This window comes from Exophiala mesophila, assembly GCF_000836275.1.
Source record: "Exophiala mesophila strain CBS 40295 unplaced genomic scaffold supercont1.3, whole genome shotgun sequence".
Taxonomy (NCBI): Eukaryota; Fungi; Ascomycota; class Eurotiomycetes; order Chaetothyriales; family Herpotrichiellaceae; genus Exophiala; species Exophiala mesophila.
The window spans coordinates 3,765,501-3,784,911 of NW_015622506.1; the positions used below are offsets into that span (position 1 = coordinate 3,765,501).

The 19,411-nt window shown below is 50.4% G+C and overlaps 2 protein-coding genes across 2 annotated transcripts; both read right to left on the bottom strand.

The window, feature by feature from the left end:
• Positions 1–7,306: 7,306 nt before the first annotated feature.
• Positions 7,307–9,057, bottom strand: PV10_04875 (uncharacterized protein). Its single transcript, XM_016369466.1, has one exon. It carries the CDS (start codon positions 8,240–8,242, stop codon positions 7,631–7,633), a length of 612 nt encoding a protein of 203 aa, XP_016225254.1. The 5' UTR covers positions 8,243–9,057; the 3' UTR covers positions 7,307–7,630.
• A 7,450-nt stretch (positions 9,058–16,507) lies between these two features.
• PV10_04876 (uncharacterized protein) lies at positions 16,508–18,056 on the bottom strand. Its single transcript, XM_016369467.1, has 2 exons — positions 17,584–18,056; positions 16,508–17,527 (listed from the first exon to the last, which is right to left on the bottom strand). Exons 1-2 carry the CDS (start codon positions 17,741–17,743, stop codon positions 16,791–16,793), a joined length of 897 nt encoding a protein of 298 aa, XP_016225255.1. The 5' UTR covers positions 17,744–18,056; the 3' UTR covers positions 16,508–16,790.
• Positions 18,057–19,411: the final 1,355 nt, after the last annotated feature.

Below are 19,411 nucleotides of genomic sequence, written 5' to 3' on the forward strand. Positions count from 1 at the left end.
CGGGTACGCAGGCTTCGAATCATCGTGCTTGGTGTGAATAACGAAGTGCTCCAAGCCAGGCATCTCCCCACAGAGCAGTCCCAGGATCTCTGGGAACCGCTTTGCTGACCCCCAATTCGATAATTTGCTTAGGTTGAGACTCATATTTTGCATCAGGTGCAGATGCCCAGAAGATCGGAGGTCGGACATGGTTTCCGGAAGCCGATGATAGTCCCAGCATCTGTATACGGTCGACCGCATTATTTCATCCATGAGAGCACCTCTCATCTCTTGACACACCCCCAGTTCCCTTGACATCCCTACAAGGAGATAACCACAATCATGGAGCCGAAGATATTCTGGCCCTGAACGTGGTCTCTCGTACTGACCATAATCGTGGGTGATCTCGCAATCATGGCCATAATCACTGCCGGCCAGCATGATCCAAATGACTTGGAGGACTTCACTGGGAAGACTACCGAGACGTGTCTGGGAGAAGGGTCTGGGTGTACCTTCGTCCATCGGAGGGTTGCGATACCATGAGTGCGGATCCATGGCATTTGGGAAGTCTCTAGCGGCTTCCTCATCACGCCATGGCTGAGAGGGCCACTCCGTTGGATATGCTTGTTGGAGACTCCAGTCCAAGTCTTCATCTTGGCCATTATCAGTGGAATCATCCCACCAGTTGCCGTCAAGGAGGTTGTCCATAGCAGACATGTTGGGGCCGTTGAGTCTGTTGGTCGGTTGAGGGACACTTGAAGGGGTGTGACGAAGGAGTTCTGGTCGACGCTGTTCACAACAGGCAGGTAGCTCGTAAGACGAGAGAGAGGGTCAGGCAGAGGGGCAAGGAATGAACTTGATGATGATGCTTGCACAATCTTTGACAGCGAAAGCTCTTTGCAAGGACGAGAAAGTGCTTTGATCAAGATCAGGAAAAAAATTCGCTTTCGGTCAATCGATGTTGTGAGGAAGATCGTGGGAATTCAGACGAATAATCTCGGCGGCGACGGGTTGGCCCTAATGTCGACGTTACATGACTCACGGTGAGGTGAGGTTGTTACTCAAATCGCAGTTGCTTAACATATGTTTTGTTTTATTCACAACCTGGTGAGGGTGAGCGAATCATGCTTGGGTGCCATGCTTGAGGATGAGGGCGTCTTGGGCATTGTGTCACTTCATCCTGTTGTCTGTTCGTCGCGCCTGTCACTTATATCGTTATTCAGGTCAAGCTGTGAAGTAACTGAATGACTGGTGGGAATGCAGTGAACGTGTTGCTGTAAAGTCTCGGTATGTTCCTTCTCTGTCTGCCTAGTAAATTTTCGAAACCCATCCTTAAAAGTTTTGTCATTGTGCGGACAGCCTAGTCGATCAGAGTTTCTCAACTCCGTAGCGTGGTACAGTGTTGGGAAGCGCAGCAGCCTAACGTGTAGTTGCCTGAAGTGGAAGTGAAAGTTGGAAGTTTTGCTATAACAGGCTGATATTTTCTCCTCAGGTCATGTGAATAGGCTTGGGCGGTCTTCCAGTCAAAGACAGCGCTGAATTATCCTGCCACTGCCTCGTACGTAAGAAACTCAGAAAAAAGAGTAGCCAAATAACAAGGTACTGATGTATATGTATATATATACTGAGGACTTATCTGGAAGCAGTGAGCATAGTCGTCGGAAATGTGAAAGCACTGAACGATGTCATACTGCAATGACGTCGAGGTCGAGGTCAAGGTCAAGACCAAGGTATCCAGATTGCTTTCCTTTCGACATCCGGTGGCATTAGAGACCTCTTCGAGGAACTTGAATGAATTCAAGTCCGACAGATCAAAGGTATTCAATACGTAAGCTTTGATACTCAGATATAGCTCACCGTTGGGGCATCGATATAATGACTTGAGCAAAGATGACTTGTATTGATTGTTTTCAAGGCTTCTGATGTGAGTGGGGAGAAGCACAATGAATGCTCCGCAAACCTCAGATCAAAGGGAAGGTTATAATGGCAGTCCAAGTCTTACCATGGTATCTGATTGTGTGGTAAAGGTAGGGTGTTTGTATCGCCGGCCCTTCGATTATTGCTTGTCATTCATGCATGCTGCTTGGAAGGGGCATTCATTGTACTGGATGTATGTACAAGGGCGAATAGACTGTTCAGCTGGTGCAATAGCCCTGTAGCATCAGGGTTACGTACGCCAGCCAGTATACACTGTACCTACCTCTGCTAGGGAGGATGTGACAAGATGATCCCCTTGCATTTGGGGAGGAGGTTCTTGTCCAGGGGAGCCATGAGTGCCATGTTGAGATTGTAGAGGATAGACCAAGAGCATTCAGCTCCGAACATTTCTTACCAACCTCCGATGTATCGATAGTTCGAGTCAGCTTGGATAACACACAGGGTCGGACCAGCCAAGGACGTCAGTGGCTGTCGAATGAAGTGTCGCGAATGTCTCTCTAGGTCAAATGGTTCAGACCGGCTTCAGGCCCAAGCAACGCCTAGGATCTGGCATGTGTCGCGGAAGTTCCGCCCGCAGTGACATGGACAAGGGACATTGACATTTACATGGACCAAAGGCGGTGATCCGATTGCAGCTCATCAAGAACAATCTCGCACTGACAGGAAGCAAATCAGAAATGCGATCGGTCAGTGTGACATTCTCGATGGCAGGTGTCAATCAAACCCCAGAATGGCTGATGAGATGTGGAAGATGGATCCGATGTGTGGCCAGACTTCGGATGTGTAAAGAGCGGTAGAAGGGAGAATGTATGGGCATGATGGGGGTACCGGCTTCACGGTCTCACGTGCAGACGCGGTTACTCGTGACATTGATATGGACCAGCCAAAAGATGGACCGAGCTGAGCGCGGTCTACGATGGAATGATAACGCGGGATGGGCTCTGTCAATTGGGGCTGTGTACTGTTCGATTCATGTAGCATTTCACCGACGGAGCGGGGGAATATGAAATTGCTGACGCGGTCGAGAATCGAATTCTGAGACTTGATATTTGCCTCCCATAACAATGGCAAATGTTAGCGATGAAAACAAACATTGGACATACTACATACAGTCTATAGGTGAGAAAGCTATTTGCCACAGTAGCATCATCTGATGGAATTGTTTATACTAACTTTGTTCCTTGGACCTTCTCGAAGGATGGTGGTGGATTCTGACCGTAAAATCCTGATGGGAGGCGAGATGGATGGATCTTGAATGGTACCTTGCAAAATTATGAGTGATACCGTGGTAGTGGTAGTACCGACCGAGTACCTTCGCGTAGACCCGGCGACAAGGTGTTGCGTGGGTCAGGTCCAGGTGGCTGTATAAGCATAGGTATACCCATAGGCATGTGCGTCGGCCGAGGGGCGTCCACTGGGAGTCTGCTTTGGTTAAAGGCTTTTAACTGTGAGTGCTGACAGCTTTGGTGTCCACGGTGCCCAGTGTCAGGTGCCCAGTACCGAAGTTCGCCCCCAGTCACCACAACCTTTGCTTGACCCTAACCTAGCAAGCCTGGGGACGGCGTAAATGCGGGTGGCTTGGTAGGCAAAAGCCCTGTGCAAGCTTCACGGACCAGCCCACAGCCCACGGACCACCCACGGATTCCCAATTCTCATATGCCGACCGCCTCCTGCAGATGGTTTGCTTCACATGTTCTCGGCAAACCTCCCCTCAAATCTGCCAGAAAGCCCCAAGGGCCTCGCCACAGAGATCACACCCCACTAGCATTGGGCTGCAAAAGAATGTCCACCTACCCGACCACCCCACTCTCAGGCCTCTTTGGGCTAGAAGCCCGTCGGGCAGCCTAGCTGGCTTTGGTACGCCCACTCCGGCGGCGGGCTGCAGGTGTGGCCCGTGGGACCCTTGGAACCCTGCTCCCCCTCCCCTCTACGATGCTGCTACTGCGTTGTTGCGGGTTGCCATGTGTGAATGTCGCGACTACTCGGAAAACACCCCCAAATCGCCCCACGCTTTTACATCCAACCAAAAAGCAAGGCGTCGATATTGGGTTCATGTGTTTGGTTTTTACAACACATTGTTGCACTACACCCCACCATATTTGGGATTCTTTTGGTGACATGTCTCTGTCTATGTTTCTTGTCTCTGCCTTGTGTCTCTCGGTGACCGCCGAATTGAAACCTACAGGGGTCGAGCTGAGCGATAATGAGCACATGCCATGGGTTGCCTCGATTATGAGATAGGAGTGTACAATCACCACAGCAAAACCTTTCACCCCACTCTCGAACCAACAAAACCAAGTATCTCGAAGCGACACACCGACAATGTGCCGCTTACTACAGTACATACTTGGGGTAATTGAATGCCTGCTGCACCCCTATCCCATGTCTGGGGGCTAATGTGGCCATGCATCCGTGGAGTGGCAGGAGTGGGCTGGTTGTAGATGCCATGATTGTCGATAATATCCGTGTCTAACGTCCAAGGTCACATCACATGAAAACTGTATTGAGTGGCATATGGATGTCTCGCCAAAGGTTCCTCTAATCGCGGCATGTGATTTTACAACGTCGCCAGCTAGAGCGCCCTCCCTACGCCGAGTATGTCTACCGCAAGCAATTCACAGTTGCATTGATCCAGATTGGTCTGTCACTGTCGCGGCAAACTCTGGAAGACCTGTCCCGGAATTGTAAAATGGCCAAGTTATTAATTAGTGCTCACAGGATTTGGCAACTGAGAACAGAGTCACGTGAACTTGGCATGTCCTGAGGGTGGACGATTGCACCTGCTTTCCACGGAAACGAATTACCGCCGCCTAGACGGAACAAGCTTAGGTTCAGAGGATGACTCCTACAGTACAAGCAATGGCCAAAGGCCGAGGGCTTACTCAAAGGCTGCATGGAGGTTAAAAGGCTATAGCTAATAATGATGCACTTCCTCTCAGCCGCGAACCAATACCGAAGTAATGTGTAGAGGCTAAAGAAAGAAAACCAGGAATCAACCTTGTAGGGTTCGTGATGTCCTTCAGCGTCATTGTCCAAGTCCATGTCATTGACATCGTCATAAAAGCCAAAGTAAGAAGACCAAAGACGATCGGGAACGAGACCCAAGCGACAGCGACCAGAGTTAAACGGGCAACCGCATCTGGGCAAAGCGATGTGGTGATGACGCCAAGACCTTGAAAAAGGGTTGTGTGAAACGAGTAAAGCCGACCGACGGCCGACCGGGATAATAATAATACCTTATGGTCATGGGCAATATAACTGACCCCGAGTTTGAGTTTGAGTTTGCGGGCGGTAAAAGGCTGGTTGGGTGGCGTAAGCGCCCAATAAATTATCCGTTATTGCTGACCTACCTCCTTGCCTGCCTACATTTACCCGCTGATGGGATTGCTCCGGGGGAAGGTTGGCTCACTCAAGGTTTATCCCCGTGTTCGTGTTCGGACGCCCGGGCGATGATTCAGAGGTGGAGGAGGCAGGATACACTCAACTGCGCACATGCACTATTCACACCAGGGCCGTTGATCCGAGATCATCACTATGAAGTAAAAGTTTTCAAACAATCTTGTAAAAGGTAATTCGGTTCCTCAAGCACTCGTGTCGAGGAGAAGCGAAGATGAAGAATAATAATCTTCAACTGACATATGGCATATTTGATCGGAGATGCAATGGAGGTGTCATGGAGATGGACTTTGTTCGGTGGTCGGACAAACGCCCAGACATTGACCTTGGGCGCTTGGGTGCTTCGAGACACACCCCCGAGTAGCCCTGGGAAAGCCTAAAGCTCGCCTGGAGAGCATTCCTTATGGGTGTGGCACGGGCAGCAAACGTTCAACAAGTATCGCTCAGATGCGCCAAGAAAAGTTTTCAGTGCCGCGGTGAAAACCCACGTTCACTCGCCCGTCTGGTGCTCGGTGCCATGACCGACCAACCACAGGGAGGCTAGGGACTTACTGAAAGGATACAGGTAGGCACCTAAGTACCTCTACTTGATGACACACGGTGATTCTTACTCAGCTTCGCTTTTCTACAGTAGGTATTTTGATATACATATGATCATTTTTGTTGTCGTGGCCGAGAGTGTTAGTGTATACAAACAAAGAAAGTGAAGAATAGGTAATCATCATTGTTTGTCATGCACAAGTTGTCATTGCAGCTTGGATGTACATACAGAAAGAATGCATCGGTCGTAGTACATAGATAAATAATATGTACTCGGTTATTCCTGACTCAGGTACCTGGCCAGGGTACGAGGTGAAGAGACCGCAGTCCGAGTCCGAGGTACACACAAACACACACTCACATGTACTATTGAATTGAACAGAACCGAGTCGAACTAGGTTGAATCGATATTGTCAATTATGGCTCATGGCTATTGATGATTTCCCGGTGTGTAGAGACATATATCCAGGAATTTACCGACCGAGGCCTCGGCAAAACAAAATATTGGTGTGTCTATTTTCTGACCTTTGATTGTCGATGTCAGTAGTGTGTGCGAGAGACAGTGTGTGCGAGTAACGTATCGCATCGCTGTATCTGTTTAGGGCTAGTCTCCTTTCCTTTCCTTTTGCTCCCCGGACTTGTCAGCGTTGCGCACATGGAACGGACCACCGAATTTTCAAAACCCACGAAGCCCAAGGCAAAGGCCCTTTCCGAGGCAGGTATCCTTCCCTCCACAACTACCTAATTATTGCTTACTGTCCCTCTTTGTAGTGTCCCTTAGCAGTACAAGTAGTTTGGTCTGAGCTCGGTATAAAACCACCGACTGACTCAGTGATTGACCAAAACCGGTCACTTTTCGTTTTCGTGCTGTGGGGCCTTGGCATTGAGCCAAGGTCGAAAGTGGGGAAATAGGCAGTAACAGCACCACCAGCACGGTGGCTCGGGTCCAGTTGTGGAGAACAAAGCACGGAGGTGGGAGACATGGGAGGCTTTCCAGTGCGAAAATGGTAGAGAACAAGTGGACAGGGGTCTCGATCCGGGTGGGTTTCCGGTAGGACAGGGGTCCGTAATTAGTTCGTTTGGTTCGGAAGAGGCAAAGACAGTGTGTGTGTGAGTGTGTGTGAGAGGAGCCAGGACCCTGGAATATGGGTTTGCGGTTGCATTCAGTAGTCGTGAACCGTTAACGGGCCCGTTTGATGGGTTTCGAGTCGACTCGGTTCGAGGTAAGGCAAGGAAGGGTTCACCGAGGCTTGGATTTGGACCATGCGGTGCATCAACAACGGCAGCGGCAGCATCAATTGTCGGTCTGTCGGCAGTGACTCGGAGGCCTTGCCGCGATGCCTTTCTCTGGTCGGTGAGTCATGTAAAGATTTCTCTTTGGTAGGGCGATGTGTTGTGTTGTTTACGGTCACAAAAGATTGAATAGAGAGAAAGGAAAGTTGACAGTGTTGGTGTGGTATAATCATATAATTGTCACTAAGTAATAATACTGATTGGGAGCGTACTCGACCAATTCATGAATCGCAATAATGGAAGCTCATAAGCTTCGTTGTCCATAACCCATTCCATTTCCATATCGACATCGCCCTTGGGTCGATGGATGATGCAAATATGCACGCTTGGAAATGCCCAAAATCCCGTAGGAGGATTAAAAATTTCGCTGCACACGCTCGCTAGGCAAACAAGGTAAAGCAAGTCAAATGATCAAACAGATGGATGATGTCCGGTGAGGGCCAGCCTCGACCTGATAATGCAATGCAATGTAGTGCATGCACAATTACTGAGGTCCATTGAGGTGGTTGAGTCCCTTTCTGACCGAAGTCTGTCGTCGTTTGACGGTGCTAGACCTTCTGGATGAGCCCTCGGTGGGGCCAGCAAAGCGAACGACCTTGCGTCGTGACTCGGATTGATGTGCCGAGTGATGGTGGTGGTGGTAGGCGGCTTCCTTTTCTTGAAGCTCACGTAACATGGCGACTTGCTCTTCGGTGGTGAGTTCCTTCTTGGGAGTGGGGGTGGGGATGGTCTCGACGGGAAGAGACAACTCATCGGCAGAGCAGAGAAGGTCGTCATCAGAGAGATAGGAGCTGGGTTCTGCGCCAAAGGATGAGAGACATGATCGGTATGGGCTGGGTAGCCAACTGGAGTTGCTGCTGTCTCGTCGCATGGTGGTGGCAGAGAAGAGTGGCGATGCAGTACTTGATGAGCTGCTATCTGACCTCATGAGTGGTTGTGAGTTGGGGGATGCATTGCTCAACGCCAGATACGCGCTGGTAGCAGCGTATGAGTACGTGTTGGCGTTGCAGTAGGTGGTGTCGCGTGAATCTGATCTCGACATGGCTACTGATGTGGATGCAGGAGTAATGTTGCTAGTGGGCGATGAGAAATACATGGCGTCGACAGGATGACGACAGAGAGTAGATGAAGAACGTGGAAGATGGTGAAGGTGTTTTGACTGTGTAAAAGTCGGTGGGTGATATCCTCTGTTTGCAGCCAGGGTATCGGATGGGAGGACGCGCTGACTGTTTTCGGGTGGTGATGCAATGTATGTCAGCAGTCAGGGTTGAGCGGCGGTCGGGGAAAATGACCGAGTTGAGGTAAAGTGGTAGGCCGGTAATTGGTATGGGTGGGAGTGCCGGGGGATTGTTTCTTGGACACACGAGAGTGTTTGAGAGTCGAGAGGGAGGATTTTGAGGGTGTTGAAGGTGTGTCGACGGTGTGTAGATGTGTTATGGCAGAAGGGCTTCAGGAATGGCGGTTTGTGGGGGGAGTGTGAGTATTTCAATCCACGAGGAATCAAGGATCCGGAGCGACCAAAGACCAAATTTGCCCCTTCCCCGTGCTTTCTTGGATACCAGATTGAAGGATGGATGGCGAAAATCCCCGGGACTGGGATTCGGGCGTGTCGGGACAGCTCGGTGTGCCAAGGGTGAATGGACGATGGGTGGCACCTGTCGTCGTATCGGTGGGTTACGGTGTGGATCACAAAGTGACTGGGTCGACCTGGGTCGACCTGGGTTCGGAGGTGTTTTGACTCCTCGGTACTACGACCGTGGTAGCGTAAAAATGGGGTACCGACAGGGTGGCTGGAGGACTTGAAGGGGGAATGCCCGACCGGCAATGCAAGGTTTGTGTGTGTGAGTAGCCGTGTCGAGGTCAAAGTGAGAATGTTGCAGTGTAGGCAAAATCAAAATGTGTTGCAATTACTGTCAAGGGTGAGAAGAAAGTCACAATCATCTGGCAACAGGCAGACAAGGAGATGATATAGCACAATTGATCAGTTTAGTCACCTTCACACTCATACCTCCCACGCGGGTGCCCAGATAGAAAGATCCAGCTGGCCCTGGCCGGCTGATTATTGTACACGACTTTCTACTAGTTACTACTGGCCGTCCTTCCGCATCCGGAGTTGATGACTTGACGAGTGTCTGTGATTGACTGGCGTTGAAGCACCGGTCTGTTGACCGCCTTGACAGGAATTTGAGAGGATGTGACACCAGACAAGGCCAACTTTGGTCAGCCACGCGGTGCTGGTGCATCTGGACAAGGACATGGAGCAGGGCTATGGCTTTAGGCTCCAGGGCGAGAGGGCCAGAGGAACTCGGGGCTACTGGGGCTACTACTACTGGGCCACAGGGCACAGCTCATCAGGGCACCAGGGGTCGGGGTTCCCAATCCGCCTCGGACTGGACATGGTGGACATGGTCAGGGTGCCAAGGGCATGACACGGTTGAACCAAAAGCACTCCCACACCAGGCGACAACCGCCAGAAACCATAATCATATCCACGGCCGGCTAAACAAGTCCTCAACCCCGGGCCACTGAGTCACAAACTAGATTCGACTCGAATCGACTCGTCACCTCCTCATTCACTCCTCTTCCTCCAGCTTCATTCAGGACGAGCCAATTCTCCAGGGCGGTCAGGCATCCAGGAGACTACATAGGTAGTCTAGACCGTGGAGTCAATCCTATAAACTGTCATACGATGCCTCTTGGCCTAGTGCCTGAGCACCTGAGGTATCGTGGATATCTCGAGCGACGTCGCTTGTACCCGTAGACACGTCCAGCCTCCAGGCAGAGAGTCTAGAGTACTCCGTAGAGACACAGCGAAAGCCTGGGCATAGGCAGTGGCTCTGGTGACACCCCCTGCTGTAAACCCTGGTCTTTTGGCGTTCGGCTGGCGGTCCACACGCGGGAGGCGCCTGAACTGCTCCGGACAAGGTACCTAAACGTGCCCCCACGATGATGGGCCGAGGGGGCGCTCGGTCTCCTGCTTGGAGGCTTGACGCTTGAGACTGTTCAGCGACCGATGGCCTTTCATTCTATGTGACGGTTTCTCTTCGGCACTGACTGGTCAATTGTCTGGACCACCATATTGGATCAGAAGCAATCTGACGCTGCGACTCGCGAATAGCCATGTGAAGGATGCTTCAATCACAGCTTCATCCCGTGTGTGGTGTTCGAGATTCGCGTCACCACCGTCTGGTTCTCCTGATTCACACTTTGGAACTCATCACTTTCGAGTCTTTCTTTCTGTCTCTGTCTATCCTATCCCTTGACTAGTGTGGTGCATTGATCATCACAACCACTCAATGCCATGGTTGCCGTGCCTCTCCTCCTGACAATTCTCAATTGCCTCTTTCAGAAACTTGGCTAGTAAACCTGAAATGTGCCGTTGTCTACCCGGTTTCCCTATGATCTTTCGTCATGGCAAGGCAACAAACAGCCTGAGTAACAAAGCGCGTGCGCGTGTCGAGAGAACGAGAACGAGAACGAGAGGCCATCCAGCCAATCAGATCCATGATTATCTGAGCACCTAATTTGCCCAAAAGAGAAGGTGCCCTTTTCTCCCACGTTGTTCCTTCCATTGTTTTTCTCGGCTGAATTCTTTCCCATCATTATTAATGACATTCTCACTTCATTTTTCCCTCACCCACGCAGGTGGAAACTTCATACAGTAATATGACTTATCTGAGCAACGATGTCATAGTGCTTGGAGCGGTAGAACTTCCAAACTCGCACGAAAATGAATTCCAAGTTTGAGACAGACCTGTCCAGGGCCATGGCATGGTCTTAGTTGTTTGCTTCGTATTTCCAATCGGGTTGTTGCCTATGCGTACATCTAGCCCTTTGTTGGTCTGGAAGCTGTCGCACTCGGTCCATGTATGCGATGTGGCTATGTACGTACAGTGTTTACAGGCACACTTTCTCTGTCACCGCTGTCTGGTAATTCATTCAAGTTTCTGTAGACATCCAGACTCCTGAGAGAAGCACGCCCCCAAATTCCACCATTTCTTATTATCCACTTTGTCACTCTGCCACTACGGTTAATAAACCGTTCAAGGGCCTGGACCAACAGCGTGGGTACCGGTACTTCCCCGGTAGTAGTGCTTTTGCCTGCGACGCTGGTATCTCCCCGTCCCCCACTTGGTCTGGGGCGGTCTGGAGGCAATATGTAATAATGGAATACTCCGTAGACACCTGGAGGGTCCTTCACCCCGACTTTCACGTCTATTCTCTGTCCTGTCACCCTGTCTGCCTGTCTAGCCATGTGCTATGTTGCCGTGGTTGCCCAAGTCACTGTGGACATGCAAAACAATCATCACATCCGGTTCCAGGCCCAACCCTGAACGATCAAATTGCGCTTGCTTAGGGATGTCGAGGTCGATGTCGACTTTCATTTGGTACCCAATCATCAAAGGAGTGCATAGAGAAGGTGTCCAAAAGTGGATATTGCTATGTATTGTTGCGATCAACAACTGCTGCCCATTCAATCTCGCTTGATAGCAAGAAGAACCATGTTCGGCAACTAGAAGCCCTGTCTACCCCTGGGGATGTACCTGCGGTGCTCGTTGTACCCGGACAATCAAGCCTACGCATACGCACGAGGGACAGTTCCGTAGTCCGATGGTATGGTCGTCGCCTCTCCTTGACTATTCCAACCGTAGTACTCGCAGGCTGCACTACCCGCGGATCTCTGTTTAGCCAGCCGCGGATCTTTTTTAGTCGCCTGTACAGTGCCCACAACCCGGCAGTCCAATGTAGCCACTGTTTCCAGATGTCGAAGGAAAGGCTCGCGACGAACGGAAGTCGACGCCCGCCACTGCCCCGTGTTCGAGATCTTTTAAGCGATGTGGGATCTTTCCATTCTGTGACCCTCAAAGCCCTTGGAGGTCCTGTACGGAGTACTTTGTGGTGAAACTCCTTACGGGAATAGGCTATGGCTATGATAACGATAACGGCGATAGATCACCGAGGTCCTCGGCCAGCATTCTGTGAGTACCATGGTACCTTGGTGCCTTGGGATAGGCAGTGCTCCAGAAAATCAACCAGATGTCTCGGTCGTCAATTTACGAGGCGCACAGGATACACGGGGGGCGTATGCCATTCTCGCATGCATCTCGTATGCGTGGACATACAGACGCTTGGACCTCCGTTCTCATACTGGACTCTAAAACTACATACTTCGTTCTACCCAATCCGACTTATCCCCGTTGAACTCGGAGAGTCGCAAACGGCACAACACAGAGCGTGCCGGCAGAGATCTCTGGGTAATTCATTTCTGAGCCAAACACAAGGCAGATCTTCGGGGTAGATGGTCGGGGCTACAAGGGCAGATCTTCGGGGCGCCGCCGGGGTCGCGGGGTTATACGAAGGCGCCCTAGGGGCCCACGTTACGGAGGCATAACCTGCCTAAGGTATGGTAGGTAGTCGTCGGCACGGTAAGTCTCTACGGTACATTTCTCTGGGGATTCTTTTCGCCCGGGGCACCCGCCCCCAATAATGGCTAATAAGGTCAGAAGTCTATCTAACTGTTACGAACTGGGGGTTTCGATTTAGAGTTCTTATTAACCGGTACAAGAACGGTTCATCCCTTGGCTTCGAGATGCCGGAGTCGAGGGGGTTACCTAACTGACAGAGACTGACCGACTGGTACGCATAGCTAAGCTACCTATTCATTCCTGAACACAGACGTGCCATCTCAAGGACGGAGACGCAGGGAGAGACACCGACATCCAGGGTTGGAATTGGGATGGAATGTCCAAGATGAGACCTTACCAAGGTAGGAATTCGCAACAATTACCACTAAATGCTACCACCTCTGCCATCGCTGCCACCAAGTACAATTACCATCCATTAATGATGCCACCATGCCGTGCTGCAAGGGGAGGAAATCAAATTAATCCCATTCTACACCCAAGGTCCAACTTCCAACTTCCAACTTCCAAGATCCAAGGATCAAGTCCAGGTAGCATTTGTCTATTTGTCAATTCCTGTGGTCATTTTTTGGTGTTTGCCGCCATGTATGCCGCACGGCCACCATGACATGACCGGCAAAATTGGAAGCTCAGTGGTTGGGCGTTGGTGTTGGTGTTGGTCATCAATCAGAATCACCAAGAACCATCCATCCATCCTCTTTCTTCATTACTGAATGAGGTGTGTGACCTATGCTTGGATATACAGTTCTTATGTACTCTGCCGATCATTGGCATGTAACATCATCATGGGGGTCAACATGGGGGCGACCATCCATTCCATGGCATGGGCGGTTAATCAGCACATCGCTCTGAGTAAGCTGCAACAATCAGATGATGATTACAACGTGGCCGAGCCGCGACTCGCGAATGTTTCTTGGTTTGATGGTCTACGAGAGATGGATGGATGGAATGATCCAATGATTGAATTATGTCCACCACCCTTTTCATCGTATCTCGAGGTTCCTGTTGTTACGGCGTTCACAAACCCCCAACATCTTGGATTCTTTCATTTCCATCACTGTAGGATAATGTTGACCGAAATGCATACACTAAGGAGTAATACGCGGCCATGGTCGGAATCCACTTCAACAAATATCTAAACGCACCAACAAATCATTGTGCTTGATTCTTTTCGTGTCCACGGTATTGGATCAGCGCTAGGATCTACTCTACTGTACTGTAGCCGCCTGAGGTCTTGCATCCTGTTTGCTTTTCGTATTATGGGATAAATCAAAGTATACTCAACATGAAACTCTCATCCTCTACTTAGCGCATCTTGTTCCCCGGATTCTTCCATCTTCACCAGTAGTTCACCAGTTCACCCGCTCGACAGCTTAGCTTTCCGGAGATCATCATTTCTCCAGAACAAAGGAGCCCTTCTGGTCAATACAGCAACATAAACTTTCACCGCACCCGTGAACATCAATATCATGATAGGTTTAGGTCACCTCTCGTCGCAAGGCCACGAAAACAACCCTCACTAGACCCTTGACCATTTCCATCCCTCTGATTCGTTGATTCACTGGCTCGCGCCGAAAAGTGTGGAACATGTGGAGCTCCAGGGTCAGGGTCGGAAGAAGATGGGGGCTACTACGGGGTAAAAGCGGGCGTGCGGGCAACTCTTGTTCGGCCACGGCTCCGAAAGCGCTGAGAGAGGAGAGCTGAGAGGAGAAAGCTCAGACAGAGCTCAAGAAACGGTCTCAGTGGAAGACCTTATTCCGAAAACCCTACTGGAAATCAAGCCGTAACCTAGCAAATCGCATGCAAGCGGCAGACAATCCATACCTTTTTACCTTGAGCAACCTTTTTACCCCGCCTCACTTTCCGGCCTTCTCTTAGTAGCTTGCTGCCTTTCCGGTCAAGGTCAGGGTGCTCGATCCGGATCCGAGTTGGGCCTTCTATTAGGTACCTACAACAATAATTGTTGTGCTGTACAGGATGCGAATTTCCAAGGGTGGGAACAAATCTATCTCCGACGACGGGAATTAGGTACCTGTCTGCCTGTGGCATGCCCTCCCTTGTAAGTAAGACTCCCTTTCCAGGAGTGTCATCTGCCTTACAAGGGATGCGAAACCTTCGAGGCTTGGGCACCATGACTCGTTTGCAGTAGCATCGATCAAGTTCAGAAGGAATCAGTCGGACTCGGTCGGCGTCGCGTGTTTGTATGAGTGTGGGTGGGAATGTAGAATGTGATGCAAATAGAGTTTGAATGCAGGAGCCCTTTGCTGTACATACCCACGACACCGTAAGCAATCCTGGGGTGCGTCTGTCATTGTTTGGGCACCAACCATTCTCTTCTCCGACTCCGACACGATATCCACGGCTATGGAATAATGCACTGTTCATGCACATCGCGAAGCACATTTTCACCTTGTGCTCTTGTGTGGCGCCCGGATTCAAGGTGGTTGGGTCCAGTATCCGTTCACGGCCCCGTTCGAAGCAATAGTAGTTGTCTAGTGGATGGGACCATTAAAGACAATATCGGGTGTTTCGATCAATAGAATGTGTCTTGTTTTGTTTACTCGGTGATTCCCTGGTCACCATCACTAGAGGTCCGAAAGAGGCCCGGTCAAGATGCCGTGTAAGCCGTGGATGCGGAGGTACTGTACGAGTGAAGCCATCAACTAAACTTCGCAACATGATGAGTGCCTACCTACGGACCGAACATACCTTAGGTACCCGTATACCGTGTACCGTACCTCGGCCTACTTTGCTCGGCTAAAAGCGAAGTGAGGCGGAGATGTTGACCTGGGGTTCAATCACGTGGACCGGACAGTGGCACAGAGAATTGTTGCACCGCCACAGTCGCATACCACATTAACATCGCCACAATAAAATTGCCACATCTGCGCACTGCCACAGGTCTCGACTTATTAGCACGTGATGATTGGGTACATTTGCTCAGTTGTAGATGCAGAGTACTTTTCTGCCTACTTTTCCCCACGGAGCAGTGTACAGACCAGACCACCTTAACGAGGCATGATTTGTAGATATAACAACGAGTAATTGGTCGCCTGGGATTTTCAGGTTAAACGAAAGCAAAGCGTCAGGCTGCGTGGCTACCTACCCGACGCATAGCCTACGTGACGTGATGAGGGTCATCCGTCGCCTATGCCCGTAGATGCGCGATCGAGGCTGGAACGGTCCGCCTTACGGGCTTTTCTGACAATCCATTCACATGCGGGTTGTGTGATCAGGAGGATTAGAAGTGGATCTCTGAACAGCTCACGTACATACTGTACATGAGGCACTGTGATGTGTGTCACAATGACTGCCTACCGAGGAGATCACACGGACCTTGACCATTTCCTTGAAAAACACATGCTTCATATGCCCATTTGTGAGGACGGTTTCTAAATTTCGAGTCACGGCCATTGGGCAGCAACATGTGAGAGTCAGCCGTTGTTGTAAGGCCTAAACGGTGTATCATGTGAACAAACACTGTGTTTGTTTGAGAGGGAAGTGATTGGGGCTGTTGCAGGTAAGTAAAAGTCTTGCGTCACTACTGCAACGTCTTCCTTGGTTCTCTTTCGCCATGACTCGCCTCAGCTCGCCTCACCCCCGCCTCGTTCCAAGGTATTTAATAATTTGATGCGGTTGGCCTGATCGATTGATTTGATATCAAAAGATTTCTTGCTGGGTTGTCTGTTTGCCTAGAAGGTTTGCCTTACTGACCTCGTTCCTTGCCACGATGTGTCCATGGGCGGTAGCGCCCGAAAGACTTCATCTCGACATCATCTGACCTTCGCAGCTCCAGCTTTGTCAGTCCTGAAATGACTCGAAAGGATCAAATTGCCGACCATTGCCCATCCTGCCCAAGGTAACTCAAACGCTTGTTCTCAGCTTGAACTTGACGAAGATTCAGCTTCGTTGCCCGAGTCTTCTAGCCATGTGATTTGAAATGGCTAGCCAGAAAGTACCTCGGTCTTTGTGGGCATGTGAAATCGGCGATGGCTCATTCTGACCTCACGATAGGGTGTTGTCATTTGGGAGGTGTTGTGGGAGTCACTCTGGACGGAAGATGCGGAGGACGGTATTCGGACATGGAAAATCTGCAATTATTTGGCCGACCCTAAAACAGCCTTCCTAGATGCTGAGGTCCATATGATATATTCCATATTTTGTTTTGTTACATTAGACATGGCAACTTGAGTTCCCTTCAATCCAAGTAGGATGTTTCCCTTACAGGAACCACATTCCAAAAGCTGCCAAGATGATGGCACTAGCCATTTGAGATAGACTGCCACTCGCTGTGACCATACCGGCCGCATTGTCATTTGTCCCAGTTGCACTGGCAGTTGCACTGGCTGTTGAACCGGCACCGGTGCCCGTACTCGACGAGTCTCCGCTTGTAGTTGCTGTAGCGGTTGCAATAGTGCTGGTGCTTTCGGCGGCTGAGGTTTGGGAGCCTGAATCCGACTCTGTAGTTGTGGATGCTGACGACTCTGTCGTGGAGCTGCTGCCGCCGCTGCTGCTGGAAGAGTCGTCGGTTGCATTGTTCTGAACTTGGAACCATGTTGCGCCAATGATATCGACAAGCCCGGCAGCTCGGACAAAGGCCTCAACATCGAATCCAATTCTGTCATTCACAGTGGCAGGGGGGTTGATGGAGGCAAACTCGGATGGAATCTCGAATCCAACAGGTTGTCGATACATGAGAAAGGTGTATTTGTGGGCAATATCACCTGCTGGAGGGTTGGGGGCAATGTAGGGGGCTCCGGTAGCTGTCGTCGCGTTCGGCGCTGACTCATCGTAGAACAGGATTTCGGATCCAAAGAGATTTGGCTGTAGATAATGCAGAAGCTGTACTCGGTCGGCACCCTCTTCTAGCTGTACATCTTGGTCGACCATGATTAAAACGTATGTGCCCTGCCTTGTCGTCCCTCTTGGGCCCAACCCAGTCGGCGCATCCAATGTATCTTGAAATTGTGTTAGTTTCACAGGCTTGACGGCGGACGATGAGACAGGGTCTTACCTTCTCGCGTCAGCATAACGCCAGGATTGTTCCCAAGGGTGGGTCCATTCTCATAGTTGACACGCAAAGAACTGGTAACATCAATTGGGAAGTCTGGAGCACTCTGAGTCGATCCAAGCGCGGCCAGCGCGGCGACGACAACCACAGAGTAGTATTGCATCTTGTCGGATGAATGCTGTCCTAGGGAAGGAGAAAGGGTCGTTTGGGAGGGTGTTCGGAGTGCAACAAGTCTCTATCAGAACACCATGTGCACAAATAATGGCACCGCGTCGACATATTTGTAGTTGTTGACCCCATCTGCCAAGTTAAGATCAAGCCTCGAAGGTAGGGGTCTTGGAGTCGACCGATGGGTCTCTAGGCTGGAGTGTCCACATTGTTGCTGGTCTTTGACCAGTCAACTGAAGGCGCAGTCTCCTCGAGCTGCCAAAAATGAATGACTACTGTTCAAGCCCATGCGTGGTCCAAGATTTGGTGGGCGTGGGTGGAGGTTGTTGAAAAGCGCGGAAACGAGATTTGAGATTAGCTGAAGCGACTTTGACGCGAATCAGGGGTTGATGCCAAGCATTTGGGAGGCTCGATCCGCAGGCTCAAGATTTCTTTGACGGGAACTCTACACCTCAACAAGCACCAACTTACTGCCTCTACAACGCTTACTTTGAGGTTATCTTGTGATGCACCAAACTCTCTGGGTCATGATGTGATGAGGTATGATCTTTACATGGGGAGAGTTCTGACATTGTTGGTTGATCCATAGTATTCTCGATTCTTCATCTCAACCCCGCCCGCCATGACAGTCAAGCACACTTGAAGTTGCTGTGAAGGTCTTCGGAGGAAGAACTGTTTCAGGTTTGGGTTCATGAAACAACAAAGCCACATTCAACGGGACGAGACGAAACACTCATGACTTCAGATCTCAGCTACGTTATACATAGAGCTATGCGTTCACCACGTACACATTTGGGTGTTCAATATGGTCAGAAGGCTAATAAATATCATAGCCACAGCCTCACCAACATCATCTACTGTAAATAGGCCGCTTGGCAGGTCGCAGAGCCTCAAGTTGTCCCAACCCCAACCCTACCTTTGCTGAAAATAGCCACACATGGACCACACCAAGTCTCATTGCCGCGCGGATACATCAACACAGCCGGGGCCGATCGCTTCAATACGGTGTCCTTTGGCTTTACGAAGCCTCACTCACTACATGAGGTTTCCACGGTCTGCTTGGGCACATGGACCTATTGGACATGGCCTGCGTCTTTTCCTTTGGGTACAAATACTCATCATGCGGAGAACCCCCAGTGCTGAATGTGAGCTGCATGGCTAGCCCGTTTGCGGATTTCCTTTTCTCCTGTGAGATGTCGGCAAAGATGGAAGCCGTCTGGAACAGGGCAGAGTTGGACTCTCGGAGGACATTCGGAGGACATCTCCCCTGTAATCCGGGAGGACGTCCCACAAGATAAATGCAAGTCTCACAATTTGAAAGTGTCTGCAGAAGGGACAAGGTGCATGCAGCGGGTCGTCCTACACGTGTGTCGAGAAATTGTCAAGACTGTGTCATTTTGCAAGACACTAATTACAATGCAGCCTAGGTAAGGATGTAGATACGATGGACTTCTATGAGGCTCATGTTTAGTTGTGATGTCCAAGCGTTGGACTCTGAATTGGATGCGGCTCCGTAGGGTACCATCGCGTCTCGAGGTATCATGCAACTGGATGACAGGACTTCAACAATGGACTTAATCAATTCAAGTACTAGCTCGTGCCAATATGTCCGACTGCATTCATCACCTGAAGAATTTCCCGAGCATAATATCCCATGAGGGTT

Coding starts and splice junctions, on each gene's coding strand:
- PV10_04876 (XM_016369467.1), bottom strand. CDS start 17,743: ATGCAATACTACTCTGTGGTTGTCGTCGCCGCGCTGGCCGCGCTTGGA. Junction 17,528..17,583: donor CGTTATGCTGACGCGAGAAG/GTAAGACCCTGT, acceptor CACAATTTCAAG/ATACATTGGATGCGCCGACT.
- PV10_04875 (XM_016369466.1), bottom strand. CDS start 8,242: ATGTATTTCTCATCGCCCACTAGCAACATTACTCCTGCATCCACATCA.